The sequence below is a fragment of the Phyllopteryx taeniolatus genome, chromosome 16 (genome assembly GCF_024500385.1).
Source record: "Phyllopteryx taeniolatus isolate TA_2022b chromosome 16, UOR_Ptae_1.2, whole genome shotgun sequence".
Taxonomy (NCBI): Eukaryota; Metazoa; Chordata; class Actinopteri; order Syngnathiformes; family Syngnathidae; genus Phyllopteryx; species Phyllopteryx taeniolatus.
Genome location: NC_084517.1, coordinates 15,286,646 through 15,311,290, shown reverse-complemented (window position 1 = coordinate 15,311,290; position 24,645 = coordinate 15,286,646). Strand labels below are relative to the sequence as shown.

At 40.1% G+C, this 24,645-nt stretch overlaps 1 protein-coding gene across 10 annotated transcripts in view; it reads right to left on the bottom strand.

Annotated features, from left to right (window-relative positions):
• Nucleotides 1-24,645, bottom strand: part of asic2 (acid-sensing (proton-gated) ion channel 2) — a 162,245-nt gene that overhangs the window by 66,733 nt on the left and 70,867 nt on the right. For 2 of the 10 annotated variants that reach the window (XM_061749349.1, XM_061749358.1), the window contains exon 1: nt 3,790-5,221. The exons of the other annotated variants lie outside the window; for them this stretch is intronic. In XM_061749349.1, coding sequence (XP_061605333.1) covers nt 3,790-4,458 — 669 coding nt within the window. In that variant the 5' untranslated portion in view covers nt 4,459-5,221. Of the gene's footprint in view, nt 1-3,789; nt 5,222-24,645 lie in introns of those variants that run through there. 10 annotated transcript variants of the gene reach the window in all.

Here is a 24,645-nt window from a genome sequence, read left to right as displayed (position 1 = left end):
CAGCATACTTTTAACTTTTACTCAAGTATGTTAAGAAACAGTACTTTTACTCTGTTACAATGATCTACATGCTGCCCGCTACTTTATCAATGACTGCTTATCAGTTTTTCTTTGTGTGTGATCTGTTTAGTGTACGACTTCCACATTATGCGCTGTTTGCTCCAATCCAACGTAAGCGCTAGTGCAGCAATCAACTAACACAAGGCAGTGACATGACAGCACACGTCTTCTATTGGGCTTTGCGGGCATACAGTAAATATAAACACTAGCTACACCAGCCCAGCTAATCGACGTACCTACGTGGCGGCCATGTTGGGAAGGTCGTCGTTCCCATTGAGGGCAACGGCACGCGACTGTGTTTACATTTCAGATGATGAAAAACTACAGCTTTTATGCATTGTAGTATTTGTCTGGCATTGTCTGCCCTTACGTGGATATTCCAGCCCACTTATAAATTGAGAAAACACCTTGTGGTAAGTTGCAGATGTTTTTGTTGTTGTTTTTACACATTGACCGTAAAACATGCATCTTTTAGGATACATGCTAATGTCGCTCACACACATGCACGTGCACACACACTGCACATTTACATTTGATTTAGTTATTTGTATTTATATTTGATGCTCTGATTTAAAGAATAAAGCAGAAGTTACTCACTATTTACTTAGTAGTTGAGTAGTACTTTCTTCGTCTTACGTGAGTAATGGGAGGAGTACTTTTTACATTCACTTGAGTCATATCACTTTCAAGTAACGGTTCTCTTACTTGATTACAATATTTGGCTACTCTACCCACCTCTGCTTAAAATACATTAACAAAGCTAGCATGTAGCCACCAAGTGTCATTGCTCAGGTAAGGATGTGAACGTGTGACGTAATCAGTCCTTTTCAACAAGAGTTTGGGTTAAAATTAGATTTAAAAGGGGAGGTATTGTACAGGTTTGTCAAAGAAAACTATCACGATGCAGCCTGGCATTCACGTGTCTAGCTCAAAGCTAATGGATGGAAGAGCCTGATTGTTATTAAAGCCCTTTCAGCGGTGAGCTGATGCACCTCTTGGGCTTTCGGGGCTGCCAGTGCACAAACACAATCACAACAACAATGCGAGGAGAGAGATAAAAAGCGTAGTAGTAACACCCACACAGGGTCCAACTTTTTATTTTTCTCGTCGGCAGTTCTTAACCACACGGGAGCTGAAGTCTTATAAGCGAGAACACGCCAGAAAAGATTCTCACCGCCATTACGGGTTTCTCTTAAAGCTTCAAATTTGAGTTTGTACTTGTAACGGTAAAGTGGAAGTTTTTAAGACTGACTAAATTTATGCTACAATTTCCACGTAAATGACTTGAGTTGTATCCTAGCCTGCAGATGAGTTGGAACGTGGCAGATAGTATGACAGAGAATGCTATCACTACGCCATCTGGCTACAATGCCAAATACCCTGGCCTAGGTGTAAATAGCCTGGAAAAAGGGAGCTATCTTTGGATGGAAAAAAATGTGAAGTGAAAGATTTTATACTTGTCAAGTCAATCTTTATAAACTCAACCAGTGTGCCAGGGCACATTAGTGTGCCGTGAGCGCTCTTCAGGTGTGCTGTGGGAAATTATAAAGTTTTACGTAATTGCTTAAAATAATAAGAAATAATTCATCTTTGTTCATCTATTTATGCCAGTGAGGCGTAGTGACAGACAGAACAAATAAATGCTATTCTATTAGATGGCAGGAAGTACATACAGTAATTAATGTACCCACTTTTTGTGACATTTTTGTTTGTTGGTGTGCCGTGAGATTTTTCAATTGTAAAATATGTGCCTTGGCTCCATAAAGGTTGGAAATCACTGCTATAGAATATACCACCGATTATGCGTAAATTACTCGCGATGACTAAAACTCTGTTTATGCTAAGTAAAGGTGTAACCAACATGATAACCGGAGAGCCACAAAGCAAACTGTTTTTTCTCAGTCTAGAGCAAAAAAGGCCTCAGTCTACCAGTACATTTGAAAGGGAGAGAATGTGGTGTACATTGTCAGTTTTCATCCTTTGGTCCTTATACCTCAGTTGGCACCTTTTTGTGTTTGCAGCAATTCCTTTTTTGTTGCCTTTCATTCTAGACTTCTGAATGAAAGCGGCTGTGACTCATTTGGTGCTCGAGCGCTTTAACGATTAGTTGTTACAGGAAGTTCAAACAGTTGCCGCACCATTGATTTACATGCGTTGTTAAGGACTCCAATCATTACAAAAGAGGTCACCATTTAAGTGATCCAGAACAATTTAGACACTATAAATTTGGGGGGTTTGCCTGTGAAGACTGCACTTGTATGAGTTAGAGGTGGAAGCAACATGAAAAGCAGATAGGTGTCTACGGGTGCAGAAAAATGTCAGTGCGTTTTAGTCTGGCCAAGTTGGTAAAAGGTGACCTTGGTGACTAATGTTGTGTATATACTAGTTAGAGGTAAAACCGACAAGAAGGGAGCTATCTGTGGGTAAGAAAACAATCGTGAAGTGGAAGGTTTTAGACTTGTCAAGTCGTTTAGATTTAAATTTACACAGCATACCACCGATTACGCATAAATGGCCCGTGACCACTAAAGCTTATGAAGCCATATATACCGGTAAGGGGTGTAGCGCCCATGGGTGTTAAAAAAATGTCAAGATGTTTTGCCTGGCCAAGACGTTCGCCAGATTTGAAAACCGATAGCTCGTAGATGACCTGTGACAATTACATTTATGGGTCTATAGGTAAGAAATTGTTAAGGTGTTTTAGTTGGCCCAAGTCAATTTCCAGACAAAACATAAAGCGATTACCAAGGATTACATGAAAATGACTAATTGTGAAGGTAATGTGGATGGTTTTAGACTCGCCAAGTCAATCTCTAGACTTAAACCCTATAGAGGAGGGGTGTCAAACTTGATTTACACAGGGGCCCAAAATTTAAAGCAGACGTTAGGTTGCAGGCCAAACATAAATGTGAATAGAAACATTATTCAACTTAAAATAACTCAATATATGTTTTAAATAAAATTCTATCTGCCAAAATTACACAAATTAAAAATATGAACATGTTGCAATAAATCCAGAAATATAAAGAAAAATTATACTTTTCAGCAAAAGCTAAAATATTCATAAATCAAAATGTTTCTTTGCTCTTACGCTAATCTATCAGAGATGGCTTGTAGTTCTTTTTTCTTGGCAACGTGTTTGTTTACGTTCGGGGTAAGGTTCTGTGTTGTAGAGATTCGCAGATAGTCTGCAGGTGTCAACAAGGCAACTCATACATCACGCTGTGTCAGTACTGTGGCAATCTTGAGTCGCACAGGTGAATGAACAGACACGAAACGGAACACCAGCCTCACTCCTTTTACAAATTGTGGAAAGGTTTTTGACTGGCCAAGTGTATCTCCAGACTTAAACCCTATAGACTAGATCATGTCACTGCATATAAATTACCCAAAATGACTAAATCTGTGGAAAGTCTATCTCCAAACTGAATCCTTAGGGCGCATGTCATGGATTACTTTAAATTACAGTTTTTGAAGGTGAAGAGGATTGTTTTAGACTTGCCAACTTCATCTCCAGATTTAAACGGTATAGAGTATGCCACAGATTACATGTTAATGACTAATTGGGAAGGTGAAGTGGATTGTTTTAGATTGGCCAAGTGAATCTCTAGATTTATATCCTGTAGAGCACTGACTAAAGCTGTGAGAGGTTTTAGACTTGCCAAGTCCACCTCCAGACTTTAACCCAATTGAGCATGGCACAAATGATGTCGTATGTAGACAACTTACGGACGAGAAGTTGTGAGCCCCGCAAGGTTCCCCTCTGTACTTGCAGGAGAGCAGCATGTCATCCAGCTGGTGGCTAAGTCGGTCCATGAATTCCAAGTTGGTGCCCTCAAAGTTCCGGGGCGGCAGGAAAAGCCTGAAGTCGGACAGCTTGCCAAACCAGCCTATGCGGTCCTCCTGCAGCAGGTCCAGCACCAGGGGCCGGACAGTACGGTTGGCCAGCAGCAGGCCAAGCCAGTGTCCGGCAAAGTACAGGTCGCTCTTAGTGAGCTTGTAGAGGCGGATGGGGTTGTTGTTGCAGATGGTGACCACGGGGAAGGCCAGTTCCTTGGCCCACTCAGTGTGGACCCGCGTGTAGGTGGGGAAGGACATCCAGTGGAGTAGCCGGTTGGATGACCAGGACAGCAGCAGGCCCAGGGAGGTGCACAGCGCTAGGAGCCAGAGGACTCTTCGGCCCAGGGAGCCGCCAGGGACGCACACCTGCCTCAGCCCGTGCAGGTGTGTCTGCGACAACAGTGTGGAAGTGAGCACCCGGGTTGTTCCGTGCCGCTGGGTGGCTGTCGGGGACCGGATACGGCGCCCCTCTCGAGCCATGACCGCCGCCCAGAGGGCTCCTACAACCGCGGGGACGGCGTCATTTCCCAGCCCGGCTTGCGGGGCTGCGACCCACATGTAGCTCCAGGGTAAATGGTAAATCCAGACCCGGATGTACAACCCTCTGACTGGTCGAGGAAGGACACTCCCCCCCGAGGTACCACCGCGTTGGTTCAGTGAGCGGACTTGTTGGTCCCTCCTGATGCTGCCGACTCAGCGGAAAGAAATTGAAAAGCGTCCGCTGCTGCAGCTTGTGTGACAGCGAGTGAGCGAGGACGCCAAAGGAGGAGGAGGGAGGATGGAATACAAACCAGTGGGGGTGCGATGGGGGGTAGGGGGTTGGTGGAGGGGTGGGTGGGGCTTGACAAACGTGAGATGAGAGGGAAATGAAATCAATGAGAGCAGAGCATCTTTGTTCAGGGGTTCTCTTGTCTACCGTTTCAGGGCTTTCAGCAACAGTGATTTGACTTACTGAAGCTGATTGGCAGTCTGCATCCGAACGGTGGTCTCACTTCTGTGACTTCCACGTGCCGCTTCTCGCTTGGACGGATGGAGCCTGGCGTCGCGACCAAGGTCTTAAGTGCAAGGCTACAAAATGACACTGGCATCGGGGAGGAAAGCAAACAAAACAGAGCAGACGAGTTTGTCCTCGCTATTCCTTGGCTCGCCTTCTAAAAATACTCCGATCCATCAACTCCTTGCTCTTCCTCCTCCTCGCTGTCTTCTTTTCCCACTTTCCCTCACTAGCCTTCACTCACAGTCTTCCTCTCGCGTTTGGCTCCACTTCGTTCCTCTTCTGCTTCCTGCAGCAATTCGAGCGGACTCCCTCCCGCGCCGCTCCCGTTCTCCCTGCCGCTGCGCTAACTTGCTAACAGCCCCCACAACCCTCTTTACCCACGCCCCCACCCACTTTTGCCCCCACCGCCCATGTCCTTGTTTGTCTGCCCCCGCCGCAAAGAAACAAGACAAAGTGTGTGGATGGCAATGTAAATACAAATACTCATATATAAATATAAAAATAATAAAATGTTTATACTTATTCTTAAGATTGGAAAATAGCTTAATATAAATACAAATTAAAAAAATCTATATTACAAATAAATACATAAACAAAGATATGAACAAGCAAATAACTATAAATATATGAAAATAAAATAAACCTTTGTAAAAAAACTTTACATTTTAAAAAAAAACAATCATAACATATATAAATGGCTATAAATACAATAAATACATAAAATAAATGCCATTAACATTATGTGCATTAAACAATTACAAATAAGTAAGTACAAACAAAATATAAATATAATTAATAAGATGGGCCGGCTGTGGCTTAGTTGGTAATGATGGTCAACGGTTCGAATCCCAGCTCTCACTGTTTACTGTTGATGTGTCCTTGGGCAAGACACTGAACCCTGAATTGCTCCCAGTGGGCATGGAAGCGCATTGCATGGCAACAGCCGCCCAGTGGTGTATGAACGTGTGTGTGAATGAGTGAATGTGTGAGCGTCTGTAAAGTGCTTTGGGCACCATGATGGTGGCGGTAAAAGTGCTACGTAAGTGCACTCTATTCATCATTTAATTAAAAAAAAATATATATATATATAAAGATCACATATAAATAAAAATAAATAAATAAAAATGACTCACAATATTCAATAAAATTAATAAATACACAAATATAAATCAACTGTATAAATATATAATATATAAATACTAACTATAATTTTACAAATATACAATAATAGAAAAATACAATAACAAATATTGAATACTTTTTGAATAAATTATTTCGATTATTCCAGCAATCAATTAAATAATCGGATAAAAAAGGCTTTATTAAAGCTGATTGCAAATATTTTTTATTATTGTTTATTAACCAATTGTTGTTTATTTGGTTTTGTTTAATCATTAAACGATACCAAATAAACAAATCACACATTAAGGGGGAGTGGTGTTATATACCCGCCAACCTTTTTAAAACAGCTACTTGTTGGCGACTGATTAATGTGATGGAAACAATTATTATTAGTACATATAAATAATTATAAATAAAAATGACTACTAATTATAATGTTACAAATAATAAAAATACTTATAAATAAAAAAGTGTCACTATCAAATACTGTTTATGAAGTGATTATTGTTGTTTTATTAGGTATTGATAATGATGAAACAAAACCAAATAATAATTAAGCAATATAACACGAGCGGGAGTGATATTATACCCACCAACCTTTTTAAAACTGAGCGCTACTTCTTGGGATCTGATTGATGTGAATGGCTACTAGCTGGATACACACTGCTTCAGGTTCATCGACATGTCAATTCCAGGTTATTCATACAATGACTGCAAAAAAATAAAATAATTATGTAATAAATTAAACAGTATTATCTTTTCCATGAATTGACTTTGATTCAGTCACTGGTTTAGTCTGTAACTTGTCAGAAAATTGGCAAAAATGTTGATCAATGTGTTCCAAAGTAAAAGCAGATGTTTGCAAATATCATATATTAATCAAACACAAAGATAATCAGTCTGCTTTCATGGAGGACTACAGAAATCAGAGAACATTTACTGTTGAGAAGCTGAAATCGGACGACTTGGACAATTGTATCACGCCTCGCATCAAAAACTGCCCAAAATGCTATTTAAATCCTCTTAAAATTTAAAATAGAAAGTTATATTAGCTCCGTATTCATCTTATCCCGCCATATTTAATTGCTATCAGTTGTCGCATTGGGCAGATTTTCACTTCTGGTTTTAATTTAATTTTATCGTTATTGTTATTATTGTATTACATTTGATGAGGAACATGCACTTTCTGAACTTAAGGACGACAGGGCCGTTTGACTTTATTGAGCCAGCAGAGGGCCGTGTGTGGCTTTATGTTTTGTCTTGTTTTTCAAATAAAGGCCTCTCCCTTCCGCACTTGAGTAAATAAACAACCCTTTTGGTAGCCTGTCAACAACAAGGCAAGGAGCAGGCAGGACAATCTCTATCTAAAAGCACTATTTGTTGGCGGTGTTTAGAGGTGACGACTGTAAGGCACAAAGCTTCATAATTAGACCACAGAAGAAGAAGAGGTGAACATAGTGTAGCTATTTTCTCTAAGGTGGCCCAAAGAGTCATTAATGTAAACAATCCACACAAAAATTACACACGCACGCATGCACACACATTTGTGCACTCCTGTACTACTCAAGTAATTGTGCATTTATGTAACTGTGTGTTATTTGGATACTTATGTATTACTTGTGGACAGCTACTTGTGCGCATAAGGGCTTGAATACCATCTGTGTGGTTGTGTACTTATGTGCAAATTGTGTGTCTCTAGGGTTGTCTACTCTAGGATTTGTGTGTTTGCCTACTGCATGTGCACTTATGGTATTTGTGTCCAACATGCATACTACCTTTGTACTTGCCTAATTGTGTGTACTTGGTGTACTACTCCATTCTCATGCGCTTGTGCACTCTTGTACAACCCCAAATCCAATGAAGTTGGGACGTTGTATTAAACATAAATAAAAACAGAATACAAAGATTTGCAAATCATCTATCCATCCATCCATTTTCTGAGCCGCTTATCCTCACAAGGGTCGCGAGAGTGCTGGAGCCTATCCCAGCTATCATCGGGCAGGAGGCGGGGTACACCCTGAACTGGTCGCCAGCCAATGGCAGGGCACCTTTGCTTACATGCAAATCACTGCATGTATGCAGCAAGGCCGAAAACCAATATTGAGAGCCCTTGAGCAGTTCAACTGCTCAAGGGCTGCTCAAGGACCTTCGATCCCTCTGGCGGCACTGCATCAAAAACCGATATCAATGTGTAAAGGATATCACCACATGGGCTCAGGAACACTTCAGAAAACCATCCATCCATCAATTTTCTGAGCCGCTCATCCTCACAAGGGTGCTGGAGCCTATCCCAGCTATCATCGAGCAGGAGCCGGGGTAAACCCTGAACTGGTTGCCAGCCAATCGCAGGGCACATATAAATAAACAACCATTCGCACTCACATTCACACCTACGCGCAATTTAGAGTTGTCAATTAACCTACCATGCATGTTTTTGGGATGTGGGAGGAAACCGGAGTGCCCGGAGAAAACCACCATTAATGCTGAAAGGTACATCCAGGTTTTGGAGAACCATATGCTGCCATCCAAGCAAAGTCTTTTTCATGGACGCCCCTGCTTATTTCAGCAAGACAATGCCAAAGCACATTCTTCACATATTACAACAGCGTGGCTTCGTAGTAAAAGAGTGCGGGTACTAGACTGGCCTGCCTGCAGTCCAGACCTGTCTCCAATTGAAAATGTGTGGCGCATTATGAAGCGTAAAATACGACAACAGAGACCCCGGACTGTTGAACAGCTGAAGCTGTACATCAAGCAAGAATGGGAATGAATTCCATCTACAAAGCTTCAACAATTAGTGTCCTCACTTCCCAAAGGTTTATGTTGTTCAAAGAAAATGTGATGTAACCCATTGGAAAACATGACCCTGTCCCAGCTTTTTTGGAATGTGTTGCAGCCATAAAATTCTAAGTTAATGATTATTTGCTAAAAACAATCACATTTATCAGTTTGGACATTAAATATCTTGTCTTTGTAGTGTATTCAAATAAATACAGGTTGAACATGATTTGCAAATCATTGTATTCTGTTTTTATTTATGTTTAAGACAACGTCCCAACTTCATTGGAATTGGGGTTGTACTACTAGTGCACCTACAGTATGTATTTCTGCACTTGTGTACTAGTGTATTACTTCCGTGCCTTTGGAATTGCATATATTTCTGTACTGCTTGCATAATCGTACACCAGAAGTATTTATTTGTGTATACTTAACTATTTTATACTTTTGCATTTCACTTATTTTTTTTACACTTGTATGACAGCAGTAATGATTTTTTTATATAATCATTAAATATGATTATTGATAGCATGTACTTGAACATAAACAACTAGCTGCTGTTAGCCTTTTTGAATCTGGAGTCATGTGGCAATAGTGTGCAACCGTACAATAAACTAATATTTTTAAATGTGCCACTGTTGCTGCTTCTTTCTTTATTTCGTTCTTATCAAAACGCTGAATAAACAAAAAAGGGAATTTTCATTTGTGCACATCAAATATTTTACGGCTCGCCCTTTTGGACCAGACTGTGTGCTTGTGTTGCCAATTCATTTTTCTTTTTAGACAGCTGTGCTCGGTATTCTAAAGGTGATGCCGCCCAGGGAAAGACAAAGAAAATGAAAATCTATGATGATTCTTTATCACCTTGCTGAAGAGCACAAGGTGATTAAATTTAAATTTATTAAAAAGTTAAACGCTGTTGATGGTAAATAAAAGAAATACAACACTCTTGTGTCACCGAATAAATGTTGCAGAACATTAATTGTCACAAAAGTGTACCTTTTGATCGCAAACAACATGTATAATGCAGCGAGCAAGCGGCGGCTAGCACGAGGAGCTAACCTATAGTGGTCTTCAATCAGAGCTCACTTTCACGAATAGATGGACTCAAATGCACACAGGATATCCAAATCAAAGTCATTTTGTTAGCAAAAAGTTGGTCAATACAGTCGTACATGTACAGGGTAGCTACAATATGGAAACTAGCTAGAAATCTGCTAGTACGAGAAGCTAAACTAGTAGGCTCGGTCTTGACTCAATGCTCTTTTTTTTTTTTACAAACAGATGGACTCATAACCATCCAAAAGGGCCAAATCAAAGTTCTTTGTTGACAAAAAGTGACACAACACCGCCTTAGAGTGCTCAAGTGACAACTTTAAACGTGAGAAACTACCGAGAAGACTATGCATTCACTCGGCGCTCCTTTTCTTGTCAGCACATCAAACAGATGGACTCAAAGGCACCCAAGAGATCCCAATGAAGGTCCTTTGTTCACAAAAAGTTGGTCAATACTGGCTTAGAGTCCTATCAAGTGACAACTTTTAGGTGGCTAGCGTGAGAAGCTAACGTAGCAGTCTATATCTTCACTCTGAGATCTTTTTTGTGTATGATTATTTTATTAAAAATAGAGAAACTCAAATGCACCTTGAAGATCTTTCGCTTGCAAAAATCTGCTACATAAACTGCCACCGAGTCCTATTAACAGCAGCGCACATAAAAAATGTTGGTCTGCTTCTCAAATGAGCACCAGAGGTTGTTGCTTGGCGCTCATTTTCCCCGACCCAGCAGCCGCACTGGATCAACTTGAAGTACAGTTGTGCTCAAAAACGTGCCGATGTTTTTAGCCATGACTGATTAAAAAGACACAGTATACCTTTTTTTTCTTGACTGTCTGACATGAAAACAGACTAGACTATTCCTGTTTTAGGTCAATTGGGATTACCAAAATTATTTCGATTTGCTAAATACCAGAATAGCTATCGTTGTTTTAGACAAACATAGATAATGGACAATACAGTCATGCTCAAAATAATTGGCAGGGGTATCAATATTTTTGAGCACGACTATGTGCGTAAAATTTTAAAGCTTACTTGATTTACATGAGACAAACATTATCAGACAGGTCTTTTAAGGACGATTCCAGTGATAATTCTTATTTTCCTGTGATAGATATTCTAAATATACATTTCTACAAATTAAATGAATAACTTTAGACTATGAAATTATATATGCTATACTACATTGTCATTACAATTATTTTTCCAAATTTTAAAGCTACCAATACGTCTAACATGGTAACTGTGATGATAAATATTGGAATATACTGTATATATGAGAGTAAACGTGTAATTATTAGATGTTAAAGGTACATATATTGTTTTTGGTCTAGTCTGTTTCCTAAATATATTAGTGTGTACGTAAATAGGTGAATGAGCAGGATTAACTGTGCGCACTTTGTAGCTTGTCGCTTTATGAAGTTCACGCTATTTACCTCTTGCCTGAGTTTATGGGCGGACATGCCACATCCTGGAGAAAAGCTAGAGAAAAGATAAAAGCTACTCAATGTGGAGTCTATGTTTACATGTCTATGCAAAAAAAAATAAAAAATCACGATCGCAGTTTTTAATGTCACAGTAGCTATTTCCAGATTCCAGTCTTTGTATGGTGTATCATTTCATTGTCTTCACAATTAAATGCATGACCGACTTGAAGTTGAATTGTTTGATCGGGTATCGGTGACCTGAACAGGTGAACGTAGACCTCGCGGATGTTGTGTCTTTTATTTATCTTTGAGTTGCAAAACTTGCATGTTGCTCTTGGTTTCATCAAAAAGCTCGTCCATGAATCCAAATAGAATAATCTTTGGCGCTCCCGCCGTTATACTCGTGGCTCAGCCCTAGTCTATTAGCGGGCTGACGGCAGGGTTGCCAGGTTTACGTCGCGCACGGCGAGTCTTTCATAAGTTTTAGCCGAACAAATCCCAAGTCCTAAAACTGGCAACTCCAGTCTAACCCACCTCTGTCAAAAGCTTTGTTAGTTTGAAAGCCGAACGGCAACATCACTTGAGCCCGCAAAAAAAAGGCAAAGTTTTTAGTACGCATATACGCGATGATACACTTGAGTACAGTGCGCTCTTATCATTTTCAGTGCTCATGCACACGACTTATGTGCACCCCTGCATATTATGTGACAAACACATGGCGGCTAGTGCAAGAAGCTAAACTTGCAGTCTACGTCCACAGTCAGAGTTCCATTTCTTTTCAAACAACACAAACAGACACTAGACCCAAATTAAAGTACTTTTGTGTGCAAAAAGTTGGTCAATACAGTCTGAGAATCCCTATGGCAATATGGCAGCTAGCCAGACATTTTGGTCAAACTCCACGTTAACAAAATGCTAACATTAGCATGGCATTAGCTGTTAATGTTACTATTCTTTCTGAGTTAATCCCAAATACAAATTTGGGGATAATGAACAGACTGCATATGTATAAAATTGTGTAAGTTCAGTTTAGCAGTAGCGTGGCTAAATAGCGTTGTGGTAAGTCATGATGAGAGCCGAAATGAAAGGACGGCTAATCCCAAATGAAAAGGCAGAGGGTGCTGAAGTGGATAGCTAATCCCCTCATTATGAAATATGAATAAAAAGGCTATCTTATTATTATTATAATGTACCAGTGTCATATTAGGGGGAAAAAAACCTTAGCGAGCTGGACATCAACCCTTACTAAAGTAATCACCTCACCCACATGACACATACAAGGCTCACTTCTCCTACTATGCCTGAAGGCAGCACTTGTGCATATGCTTGTTTAGCATCTGGATGCTAAACTTGGCACATTACAGATGTACAGCACAGCTGGTGTTTATTTCACGCAGAACTCACTGACACTGGACATTGCAGCGTTGACACCGCCTTTGCGGCTCACCCCATTATGAAAATTACATAGATGCTATTCCAGAGGCGCAGTAATGAACGCAGCGCTCACAGATGTCACTGAGTGTTAAGAGAAGGATATAGCAGAGAAAGTAGTTTACCCCTCCAGGAACGCGCCGTCTCGCGTGTCCGTGATGAATGTCAATTCACTGAACAGGGAGAGGGAGGGTTGTAAAAGGTCAGCGAAAAACGTCAACCTTCAGTCTGAATGATGGCGCTGACATTTCACGAAGAGCCCCGCCCACATCAATTCACAATGATGGCATAAAAGAGGGGCGTCATGTTTCTGCCTTATGCACACATTTTTTACTGTACAGACAAAACTTGTACAGACTTGCGTAGGTAATAATTTCAATTCCTGTTCTTTGGTTATCATCAGGCAGCATGGTCGACTAGTTGGGTTCTGGGTTTGAATCTAGGTTAGTCCTACTTCAATGAAGACTCTAAATTGTCTGCAGGTGTGAATGTGTGTAAGTTTGTCGACTGTACAGTATGTGCCCTGCCATTGACTGGCGAGCAGCCTGCTGTTTACAGCAAAAAAGCTGCCAGGCGATTTCTTACATCCTAGTAGGCCTAGGTAATATGGCTTTATAATAAAATCTGTGATTTTTTTGTTTGTTTGTTTGTCACAAAAATCCGATTTCCCATTTTAACTATTTTTTTCTCCTTTGCATATAGAAAACTCTAATGACAATGGCATAAGTCAAATCAATTTGGCTTTTTGATTTTCAAACTCTTAAAAGCCACATTTGGGTTTTAAACAGATGGGCAGGTCACTCATAGATGAGATTTTATATATATATATTTTTTAGATTTTAAGTCTACAAAAATGTTTTTGGTTATATAAGTGTAAAAAGAACGTGGACGGCAGTAAAATAAACACTTTTTTTTTTCTTCCTTCGACCACACAAAGTCACTTAACATTCGTAACTGTCTTACAAGCATTCAAAATAAGTTAACCACTGTAAAAAAATACAAAATAAAAATAAAAACTACTATGCCGCAAAATTGGTGCATCAAAATTGCAAAGTGTACTACAAGAGCTCCTTCCCTCAGGTAGGCGCTACCGATGAATGCAACCTAGAACGAGCAGACATTCCAACAGCTTCTTCCCTCTTGCAATCAACTTCTTAAACACCTAACCTACAATTCCATTACAACATGCTCACAATTTTTTGACTTGAGTTTGTTGTCACATTTCCGTGGGGCCAATTATACATTACTCATGCACTCACTGTAGTTGTCTCGCCACGCTGCACTATTTGCATATCTGTTGTTGACCAATACTAGCCACTCATGCCAGAGTAGCATCTGCTCCATTTGCACACTGATTGAGGAGTAGCTGCAACATTTGCACAACCAACATTGTCCCAGATTATCGCACTACTCGTCATACACTCCTTGAAGTCTCGGCGTCCTTTGCACAATGGTCATTGCACCGGACTATTGCAATATTAGTCATTCGAACTGCTCTAAGTGCTAGAGGACTCTGCATCTTTTTGTACAATTGTCAAAAAAAGAAATTACCGGCATTACCAGATAACTAGCAACCCTTCACTGCTCAGTGACTGGTTTTTTTATTTGAATTTTTTTTTATGTCTCAAAAGTGTTCTCTGTCCATTAACTGTCTGTTGTCGTACTAGAGCGGCTACAACTACCGGAGACAAATTCCTTGTGTGTTTTTTGGACATACTTGACAAATAAAGATGATTCTGATTATTTTTGGGTATCCATCCACCTTAACAGTACTTAAAAGAGGGGGTACAAATTCCTTGTTTCCACCAAAAAGTATGGTTTGGTCAGGATTGGTCTGAATCTGGTATTAGCCCATGCCTAGTACTAGCATAAGTAATCTTTTCCGAAATTCTTTTTTGGTACCCACCTTTTGGTGTACCAAATTCAGTTGTAACAAAATTGTTTGTTTCCACCAGGGAGTACGTTTGAGTTCAGTTTGGTCTGGAACTCATGGCATTCCCTTTGTAATGGGTCACCACACTTTTCCCAGATTAAACAGCAAGCAGATGATTAACTTCCCAGCATTGGCCAATGTCTGGACTCCGTTACGGATGCGATTACGCCCACATTAGCCTTTTGCTCATTGTGCCCTGACAATCCACTCCCGTTCGGTTACGCCATAATCTCTCACCGGAACGGGGAATCCTCCCCTGTAGATGAAGCGGACCAGTGGAAGCCTTTGAAGGCTCGTCAGAACATCCGACCGCCTTGAAGATGCAAAGCCACGCTGATGAACAGACGCGTGAACGGATGAAGGTTGGCAGCAATTTCACACAAGACTACGTCGCGCCGGAGCAGATTTGCGCGCACGTGTGAATACATTATGTTAATCTCAACACTTTCATCTTCAAGACTTTATTATGCAAGGCTTTATTAGGCACAACAGTGACTCCTCTATAGCAGCCCATTCATTTCAATATACATTACGACGGACCGTTAGTACACGAGAGCTCGAAAACGAAAGAGTCCACATTAGAGTGCTTCACGATGCCGGATGCTCCCTTGAACAAAACCGAACATGTTTTTTGTTAACAAAAGTCTTAAGTGAAGTCAACAAGTACCTTTGATGAATGCCGCAATGTCTTCATTGACGTTAACATACCTGTTTTTGTAAACATCAGACAATTTAGCATCTTCACTGATCCTAAAACATGTTGTTGCAGACATCAGTCAATTTAGTCGTCAGTGACATAAAACACGTGTTACATTGCAATGAGCTAAATGAGCTAATTAGCGCAGGCGCACCCCCACGGGCTCGCCAGTCAGAGTCAGAGTGGCATTTTTCCACTCAGTTGGAAGCCCTTTTGGAGCCAGCAGCTGAAGGCCACTCAGCAGTATTAAAACAAACACACAGGCGGAGAAGATAATAGTGTAATAACAAAACCAAACACTCGAAAAAAGTGGGGAGAAATTAGCAATTTGGCAGCTACTAAATACCGGTACTCCAAGTAGGAGTTTGTTAAACTATGAGTCCTGGAAAATATACACTAAACACACACATAAACCCATATGGATGACTTCATGTTAAATTTTGTGCATGGGTCCTTGAGACTTTTTTATGCCTTCTATTGTTATAGACATGTACACCCAATTACATATCGATTTGTTAAACTCTTTGAGGTTTGTTTTTTCTAATTTTATAGAGTGCGCTACTTAAGAGAATTAGTCCAAAATGGTTAACTTCTTGTTAAATTTCAGGCATGGGTTCTTGAGACGTTTTTGTGCGTCTTGTTATCATAGGGCATGCCTACCATATTCCAGTGAAACTGGTTTCGGTGGCTAATTTTGGGCAGATGGGCGATTTTGAGGTAATTTGTTCAAAATGTCCGGCTTCCAGTTCAAAGTGGGGCATGGGTCCTTGAGACCTTTTAGTGTGTGCTGTTATGACATACAAGTCCACCCAATTCCATGTTGACCTGTCAGGAGCAAATATTTTCTAACTTTACGGCGGTCCCTACTAAGTGAGGAGTCTTGTTTGGTACCCCTGAAATACAAAAAGATTTCCAAGGATGCATGCAGGCGAATATTCCAAACACTTTCACTCCTTAACGCTGCTATTCAATTATCAGAGCTGCATCACTGCGTTGCTGTGAATATTCAAAGCCAAAAGAGGCTATTTGTTATTCTGCAACACATACGCAAACACGCACACAGTCTAGTTCCGAGCGAGAAGTCAGTGAAATTCATCACGTACCGAACAAAAACTCTCGCAGTTTAAATTGATTTGTTTCCAAGATTGTCACATAGTTGCAGTTTGCCTTTCAGTTCAGTTTATTTTTGAAAGGGGACAATGCAATTTCATAAAACACATGAAGTACACATGGTTAAAAAAGCCAGAATTAGCCAGAAGGCTAGTTTTCATCTGTAGTCCCCTGGCCATGATGTAAAAAAGCAGTAAAATACATCTACAAGACAATATAATACAGGATACATAATCAAACTATACTATTAAGAGAGAATAAACCCATAATTTTTTTTATCATAACAAAAAGACAACATAACATACTTGTCTTTTAGTGTTGGCAGCTATAGGTGTTAACTAGCCACATTTGAAGTTTGAAGTTCACATGCACCATTTTAAAGTGACACAATGGATAATAAACCAAGATGGATGCTAACGTAGCATACAGATAAATAGCAAAAAGCCCGTACAAAAGAAACACGTAGCTAGCCTCGGCGGGCTGTGGCACCGAATGAGGCGGCAGTAGCCAGTTGTGGATGCTTTCCTTTAAGTAGCGCGTTTTATTGGATATAACAATAATATTAGACTGGGCAGCCTAGTTAGCATATTGCACCATGCAGACTCTGCCCAAAGTCAGCTCGGTTAGACTGCAGTTCACCACAGGCCTAGTGGGAACAGGCGGTGTAGAAAACTGATGGCTATTACCTTGAGATACAAGTGACCCAACTTTTTTGAGTTTTTTGAATTGTCATTTGACTGATTTCTTTTTGTTGCTTTTAATTAATTTGTATTTAAAACAACATCATAACATTGCATTGAAGTCCGCTCGCTTTATGCTAACATAAAATGGCGAAACGCCGTAGACGGGCTATCTACTAGCACCTGTGTCACGGTGTTATAACCCCATAAGCAATATATATTTGAACACACAGTGGAACAATACATGTAGAAAATAATCCTTTATCCTCATTGAAGAACGACTAATATTATGGTGGCTTACAGAGAAGCGAAAACAGTCTTTATGTACAGTATATTTGTATTTCTGCATTCTACTGCCCCCAGGTGGCCAAGGAATGCCCACAAGAAGGAGCAGCACAATGTCCACAGAATTGAAGCAAAGAATGTTTCAAAAACTATTTTCTTTACAGTCTGTATAATTATGCCATTACTGTATGTTTTTATAAAGTACAATATTATAGAGTGCTATTTTTGTTTGCGATACGAGTGTTTTGAGTTACAAGCATGGTCACAGAATGAATGAAACTCTTATCTAAAGGCAACACTGTCTAAGGCTACTAATCTGAGGTTTTGCACTTGAATCTCATTTCAGGCCCTCCTGGTTGGGATTTGCATGTCATCCACGTTAGCGTGGGTTCTGCTTGTACTCCGTTTCCTCCCACATTCCAAAAACATGCATGGTAGGTTCACTGAAGGCTCTAAATTGTCCTTAGATGTGAAAGTGAGGGTGAATGCTTGATGTTGGCTGGCGACCAGTCCAGGGTGTGCGACACCTCTCGGCCAAAGTCAGTGACGACAGACTCCAGCTCACCTGCCACCCAAATGATTACAAGCTCTATAGAAAATGAATGGATGAATATTAAGACTGCGACGGCGGAAGATACGGATTGCGGTTGACTGTAACGAGTTAAAGGTATACCCCTCGGGAACCCTCGTCTGGAAACAAAATAAAAATACAATACGCTTGCTTTTGTAGCTTCATTCTGTCCACACCGGATGGATATGATTCAGAGCAAGATGGAAGCAGTGGTACTTCATTTCAAACGTGACTGAGCGACAAGGTGCAGGGGGGCAGTGAAAGGGGGGGCAGCAAAAGGGTCAAAAAAGAAAAGCACACCGAAGAATTTCTAGATTGCAGCGTAAAAGATTTCTGTTGGAAATCGAGCAATTTAAGCAATTAGACGGCATTATAATTGGACTTTAATGTACAGCGGCGCACTTGAGCAGCAACAATAACAAAGATTAAAGATGTACAATATGAAATTTGACCAATTTTGTGAGGAAAACAAGTCTAAAATCAAGCTATTCACTATTTGCTGTTGTCCTTGTGTATCCGAGATGAATGCTGAACAGCAGAGAAAAGATTTCAAACTTATTTGGCTGGGAGGAAAAAAAGAATTTTTATGCATCTAACCTTTATGACTAGAATGTTTGCCCATGGATTAACAAAATCATCCGGATAATAGAGAAGCCTGAATAGCCAATTGATGCTGCAGTCACATTTTAAGTTATAAGAAAAAGAAAGTTGCACCTTTTTAACCGTTTTAACAGCACAAAATTTATGTGGAGTTGTGAAAAATCTGTAATAAACCTCACGTTTGTGGAATTCTTCGCATAATCATACATGACAGGACTTGCTCGAATCTCGTGAGACTTCCTCAAATCTTATGATTCGTGCGCTAAATCCCTGGAGATTCCTTCAAATCTTGAGACTTATCCTCACTCATGCGAGACTTCCTTAAATCTTATTAGACTTCAACTCTCTGGATACTTTCTCAAATGTCCTAAGACCTGTGCAACAATTTCTAATTTCTTGTGAGACTAAATCATGCAAGGTGTCCCCAAATCTCATCAGACTTGCAACCATGTAAGACCTTTTCAAATGTCGAGAGATTTGTGACAAATCACACAAGACTCCCTCTCGTCTTATAAAACTTGTGATGAATCAAGCAAGACTTTGTCATGTCCCCAAACCTAAAATCTCGGACTTCTTCAAATCTCCGAAAACCTGTGCTAATCGTACAAGACTCAAATCCTGTGAGATTTACGACTAAATCTCAAATCTCGTTATACTCCTTTAAGTCTCATGAGATGTCCTCAAATCTCATGAGTTGTTTTGAATCACAAGACATCTCACTGATACTAAAAATACAAAAAAAGATGACATTTGCTATGTTGTGTGATGTAAAAATGCACACATCTGGCAAGAAGGCGGAGAAAGAAAGCTAGAGAGAGAGAGAGAGAGAGAGAGAGAGAAAGAATGAAAAAGAAAGTGAGAGAGAAATGGAGACAGAGAGAGAGAGAGAAAACGCTGGCGAACATGATGACCGCCGACCTGACAGAATACGAGGGGCCTCGGGGTAGGGGGAGGGCTGGTGGGATTGGTCAACCCGAAGCCCGGCGAACACCCCCGCTCGCCCTCATTAACGTGAGCTGTCAGCGCGGCTCTCTAACACGGCGGCTGTGTAAAACTATTTGTCTTCAATCTGCCTGGGCCACACTAATTAATTTAGAGAAGAAATAATTAAAAATGATCAGCCAGCCATGGCGTAACTTTTCCGTACGTTTGCATTTAAAAAGAAAAAAAACATCACTTAGTCAAATGCCGTGTCTGCAATTTCAAGGACAAACAATAAATTGCTAGCCACACAGACGTTAATCAAATGGAATTAAATGTAAATTAACATTAGCATTGTAGTTATGGATGAATGTTAAAAAAACAACAACATACAAACATGAAATTCAATTTTGGGGTTCAGTGTCTTGCCCAAGGAAACCTGTCAGAGCCGGGATTCAAACCGTCGACCCTTTGGTCAATGGACAATTGGCTCTAGCAACTGAGCCACACCAGGAAAAATGTTGGGTTTTTTTAAATAAATAAAAATACATTTTTTACATGTTTTTTGTTAAGAACTGTGTTACATACACATTTTATCTATTTTAAGGCTCACTGTGGATGACCTGGCCCAAAGGGGAAAAAAAACAACAACATGCAGTACAAAGCTGAAATAAAACCACCCACAATTCCTGATAGTTTATACCTTATATGTCTTCATCCATGTTCATTAAAAGTTCATTAAAAGTGTTCTGCTGCCATTTTGACTGACAGAAGAAAAGCTGGAGGAGACGGGAGTGACGAGCGGTGGGCGGCGTGACTGAGCGGATAGAAAGAACATCAAGAAGAAAGTGTCCAGGCGGGAACATCCGGTTAATCCCGATGCTGATGTCAGTGTGGAGAAAGAAACGATGGTGGAATAAAATATGAGGCGGTGGCGTATGCGGTGACGTTTCACAAATCTTGAGACATATGCTATAGCACGAGATTTCCTTAAAATCATGCAAGTAACTCCAGTTGCTGCGGAGACCCCCTGATGTGGGTAGCTGAAAGTCAACTCGTCCAGTGCAACAGTTTGTTTAACAATAACGACAACTGCTCTACCGATTTTCCAAAAACACAAATGGGATGAAGCATGGCCTGAAAGATCTACACAGCACTTAACATTGCGAGGGGGATTTTATACCCATTGAATAATACATGAATATCAGAACATTCAGGCAAATGCGGGAGGTGCGTTGATGACGCTTTACATTTTAGGCCAAAATATTTCTTTAAAGAAGACTTGGGTTACCAAATGTTTCTATGCCAAACTTCTCTGGCGGAACAACAGCCGCAAATAAGAATGGCCGACACAAGCCCTCTGTTCTCTCGCAGCAGAGCCGTGAATGCAGCTTGCATTGAAATATTCATAAAGTAGATTAAGAGATAGAATAAAAAATAAGGAGTCCCGGTGCCTGTCTGTCCATTTGGGCGTTTCGCTTGGGGGGCGAAAATGCTCTCACCGTTCCATACTCGTCGGCTTTCCCGGCAGCGGCGTCTTTGAAATCTCGATGTTCTTTTTCAGCTTTTTTTCTAGAAAAAATTAAAAGTGTCGACTGCCCGGTAAAATCATAGCTGAAATAATATAAAGTTGCTGTTTTCCCCTTTGTTTTATTGCAAAGCAATACAATCAATCAACTTTTATCAAGCAGACTCATAGTCCATAGAAAACACATACAGTACAGTAAAATAAGACGCAAAAGGAAAGTAAATCAGGAAAATCTTTATATTTAATGACCATAGTTAGTTTTTAACCAATTTAACCAAACAACAAGCATCCAAGAAATTTCACTTGCACTGTGCAGTATGCAGGTATTTATTTCACTGTCAAACTGGATGAATTTTTGTCTAAAAAGTTACTGAATCGATTTTCAACCACTGAATTGTTTCGGATCATATCGTTCTAAATGAACCAACATCGTCCTTGAATCGAATCGGCAAAGACGAATCATGTTCCGAATAACATTTTTGCCAAACTAATCGTTACACCCCTAATATTTAGATATTTAATGTTCTATACAACACTAATGTACTATATTTAAATCCCATTGAATGTTCTATACAATTAAACTGTATCATGTTAAATTGTATACAACTCATGTAATGTATTTGCATCATATTGAATGCTCTGTACCTGTACAACTCTAGGGTATTTATCACTATATACACAATTGTAACATATTTACAACAGATTTAACATTCTGCTGTCTACCACACAGTACCAATAAAAAGTTTGGAAACGAGAAGGCGTCCGAAAAACTTGACTACTCCTACTTTGTCTACCACACAGTACCAGATACCAGTTGCTTTTTTGCGCACACTTTTGCCGAGGGCAGCTCTCGCGGTGTAATTAGGCCGATGCTTTCAGCAAGCTTGTGTTCTTCATCACTCCCACCCGAGTGGAGGAGCACGCAGACTTGTTAAAAAAAAAAAAGAAAAAAAATGCGAGAAACGACAGCATGTCAGCCCACACACCTTGAAAGCTTCATCTCATTATCCTGCAGCAGTAATGAGCACAGAACAACAGTAGCTCTATGGCACCGGCTTACATAAACAGCTCTGGTTGTGTTCATTCAACTTTGCATGACTTCTCTGGCTTTGCCCTGGGCTTTTAACAATGTCAACAATATGCTACAGAAGGTGTCTGTGCCGTTGTAGGGACTTTGTGTCGTGACGCCGCCGAGTCAGTAAGAAGTTATTCAGAGCACGCCTAATATTAGAAATACCAGTTCAATCCACCCTGAACAAGGAGAAAATGGAACGACTCGTACAGGATGCACAAGCACCAGCAACAACACATTGATATTCATATTAAAGACCCTGTCAAGAGAATTCTGAGATTTGTTTCAAAATACATGATACATTTGGGGACAATGAATCGAATCTTAATCGTGATCGCAATTTTCGCTGCCATGATTAAATGAGCCTGATCGTCGGTGTTGTTTTTTTTTTATATTTAAAATCCGAGCACTGCTGCATATGAAAAGTGCTCCATTTGCAGCAGTGCCCGGAACATAGTCAGCCACCACAAGGTGGCGAACGCACGGTTAAGGCGTCATTATGCTCTTGCACGGCGCTCCGGTGCTAACTGCAAAATAAAAGCCTAAAATGGCAGTGATGTCCAATGTAGTAATATATGAAGTTTTTATTTTGAAGTTGGCCCTCGCAGCACATTGGCGGAAAGGCGGGCTGTCACGGTAAGACACTTAACAAATCGGTGTAGCAGCCGCCTTGACTTCAACTTTTCGGCTGGCCTGACCGCAATGAAAAAACGCCGGGAGTAAATAGAGAGGGAAGTCACAACTGACGAGTGCTTTGCAGTGTGTGACCGTGCACGACTGACCAGTGGTCGAGAAGAACAATGGCGACGTACCGTCCTTGACAATTCACTATATTTACTTTTCAAATAATGTTAATCCCTTCTATGCATTAATTGGATTTGCTTCCTTTAAGTTGCAATTTGTGATTGCACATTATTACAGTTAGCCCTAGCAAAAGTAGAATTTAGTACATTTATTTTTGTATTTGTCATTTATTCATTTTTAAAGACTCATTTTGAACTGAAAACTGTTACATAATTTGTTCAAAAGTAGTGCAATAAAAATAAAGATTTTTCCCTAACATGAGGACTGTGCTCTACTGAACAGTTTCTTTTCTACTGAGGCTATTATGAACTATCCAAACAATAAATAAGAGGGAAAAAAAAGTGTGCTGCTTTTCACACATCTGTTTTGTGACTAATATCTTTCTTCTGTGAAACGTTTTAAATTTCAAACGAGGCTATAAATCTCAGCAGCTAAATGAATAATTTAAAAAAATTAATAGCTGAACTGCTGGGTAATTTTAATTTTAATTTTATTTTATCGAGAGGGAAAAACATGTGTTTATTTAACACATTACAATGTCTAATACTATTTAGAATTCATGACAATAGCCAGAATTTGAAGTACCATGTTTTGCCATCTATGATACCGCTGCTTTTACTGATGCTTTAGGCTTTTTGTCATGGTATCGTTTTAGCATTGGTATTGAGGTAATTTATACAGGCATAGTTTAAAAAAAAAGAAAAAAAAAAAGAAAAAAAGGTCAGAATTTTGGTATCATGACAACAACACTATAAAGTGTATAATATTTAAAGTTCTATACAACTCTATCATATTTACATCATAATTAACATAGACAGCTCTAATGTTGCCCATAGTGCGCACTCCTCAAAGTTGAACGTTATTATTATTTTTTTTTTAAAGGACTTTTAAAGCCTCTGACCTTGTTTTCATGGTGAAAAACAAGAGAGTGTGCTCGTGTTTTTGGCAGTGCAGGCAAATTTATAAGAAGCTCCTCCATGTGCACAAACAATGTAAACAATGGCAAGGAGGGACGCCAAGAGATAATTCACACTCACAAACAATGGAGTAGTTAGCAGTCAGAATTGTACAGCGCTCTGTGTGCGTGTGCGTGTGTGTGTGAGACCCAGGCTAGCAGGCATTTTGTCCCATGTTTGCGTGCGAGTGAGGAGTAGAGATGAGTGACGAACCGTGATGAGGCTGGAACGAGCCCACGGCTTCCCGACGTGTTTGCCCCCTCCTTCCCCAGCCGTTAATACATGCCCCCCCCCCCCTCCCCCCAAACATCACATCCATGGCACGCACAGCATGAATGTTTTATGTGGAGGGGGGAGTATTGGGAAAAATCTTGTATTCGAAGGAACTAAGCAGCTAGCTTAGTTGTTGATGGTGTATTGATACTGTACGGAGGAGGACACGCAATACACGATGCATCACAATGTTGACCTACGATGTTGGTACAAACAGTGGATACTGTATTCTGCAATATTAATATTTGATGTTGTTGTTTTAAAGCGTTCCTGTGATGGATAACAGTATGATAGTGTACTCTAGTGTACAGTAGTGGCAATATTAATAGTTGACCGTAAATAGATACTGTGCAATGAAAGATAATGATAGATCACAGTAGCAATATTTGATATTGTTGTATTGATAGTGTACCATGATGGATAATGATACATTACAATTACTGATATTTGAAGCTGGTGCATCGATACTGTACTGTGACGGGCAGTGATAAGATGCAGTGGATAC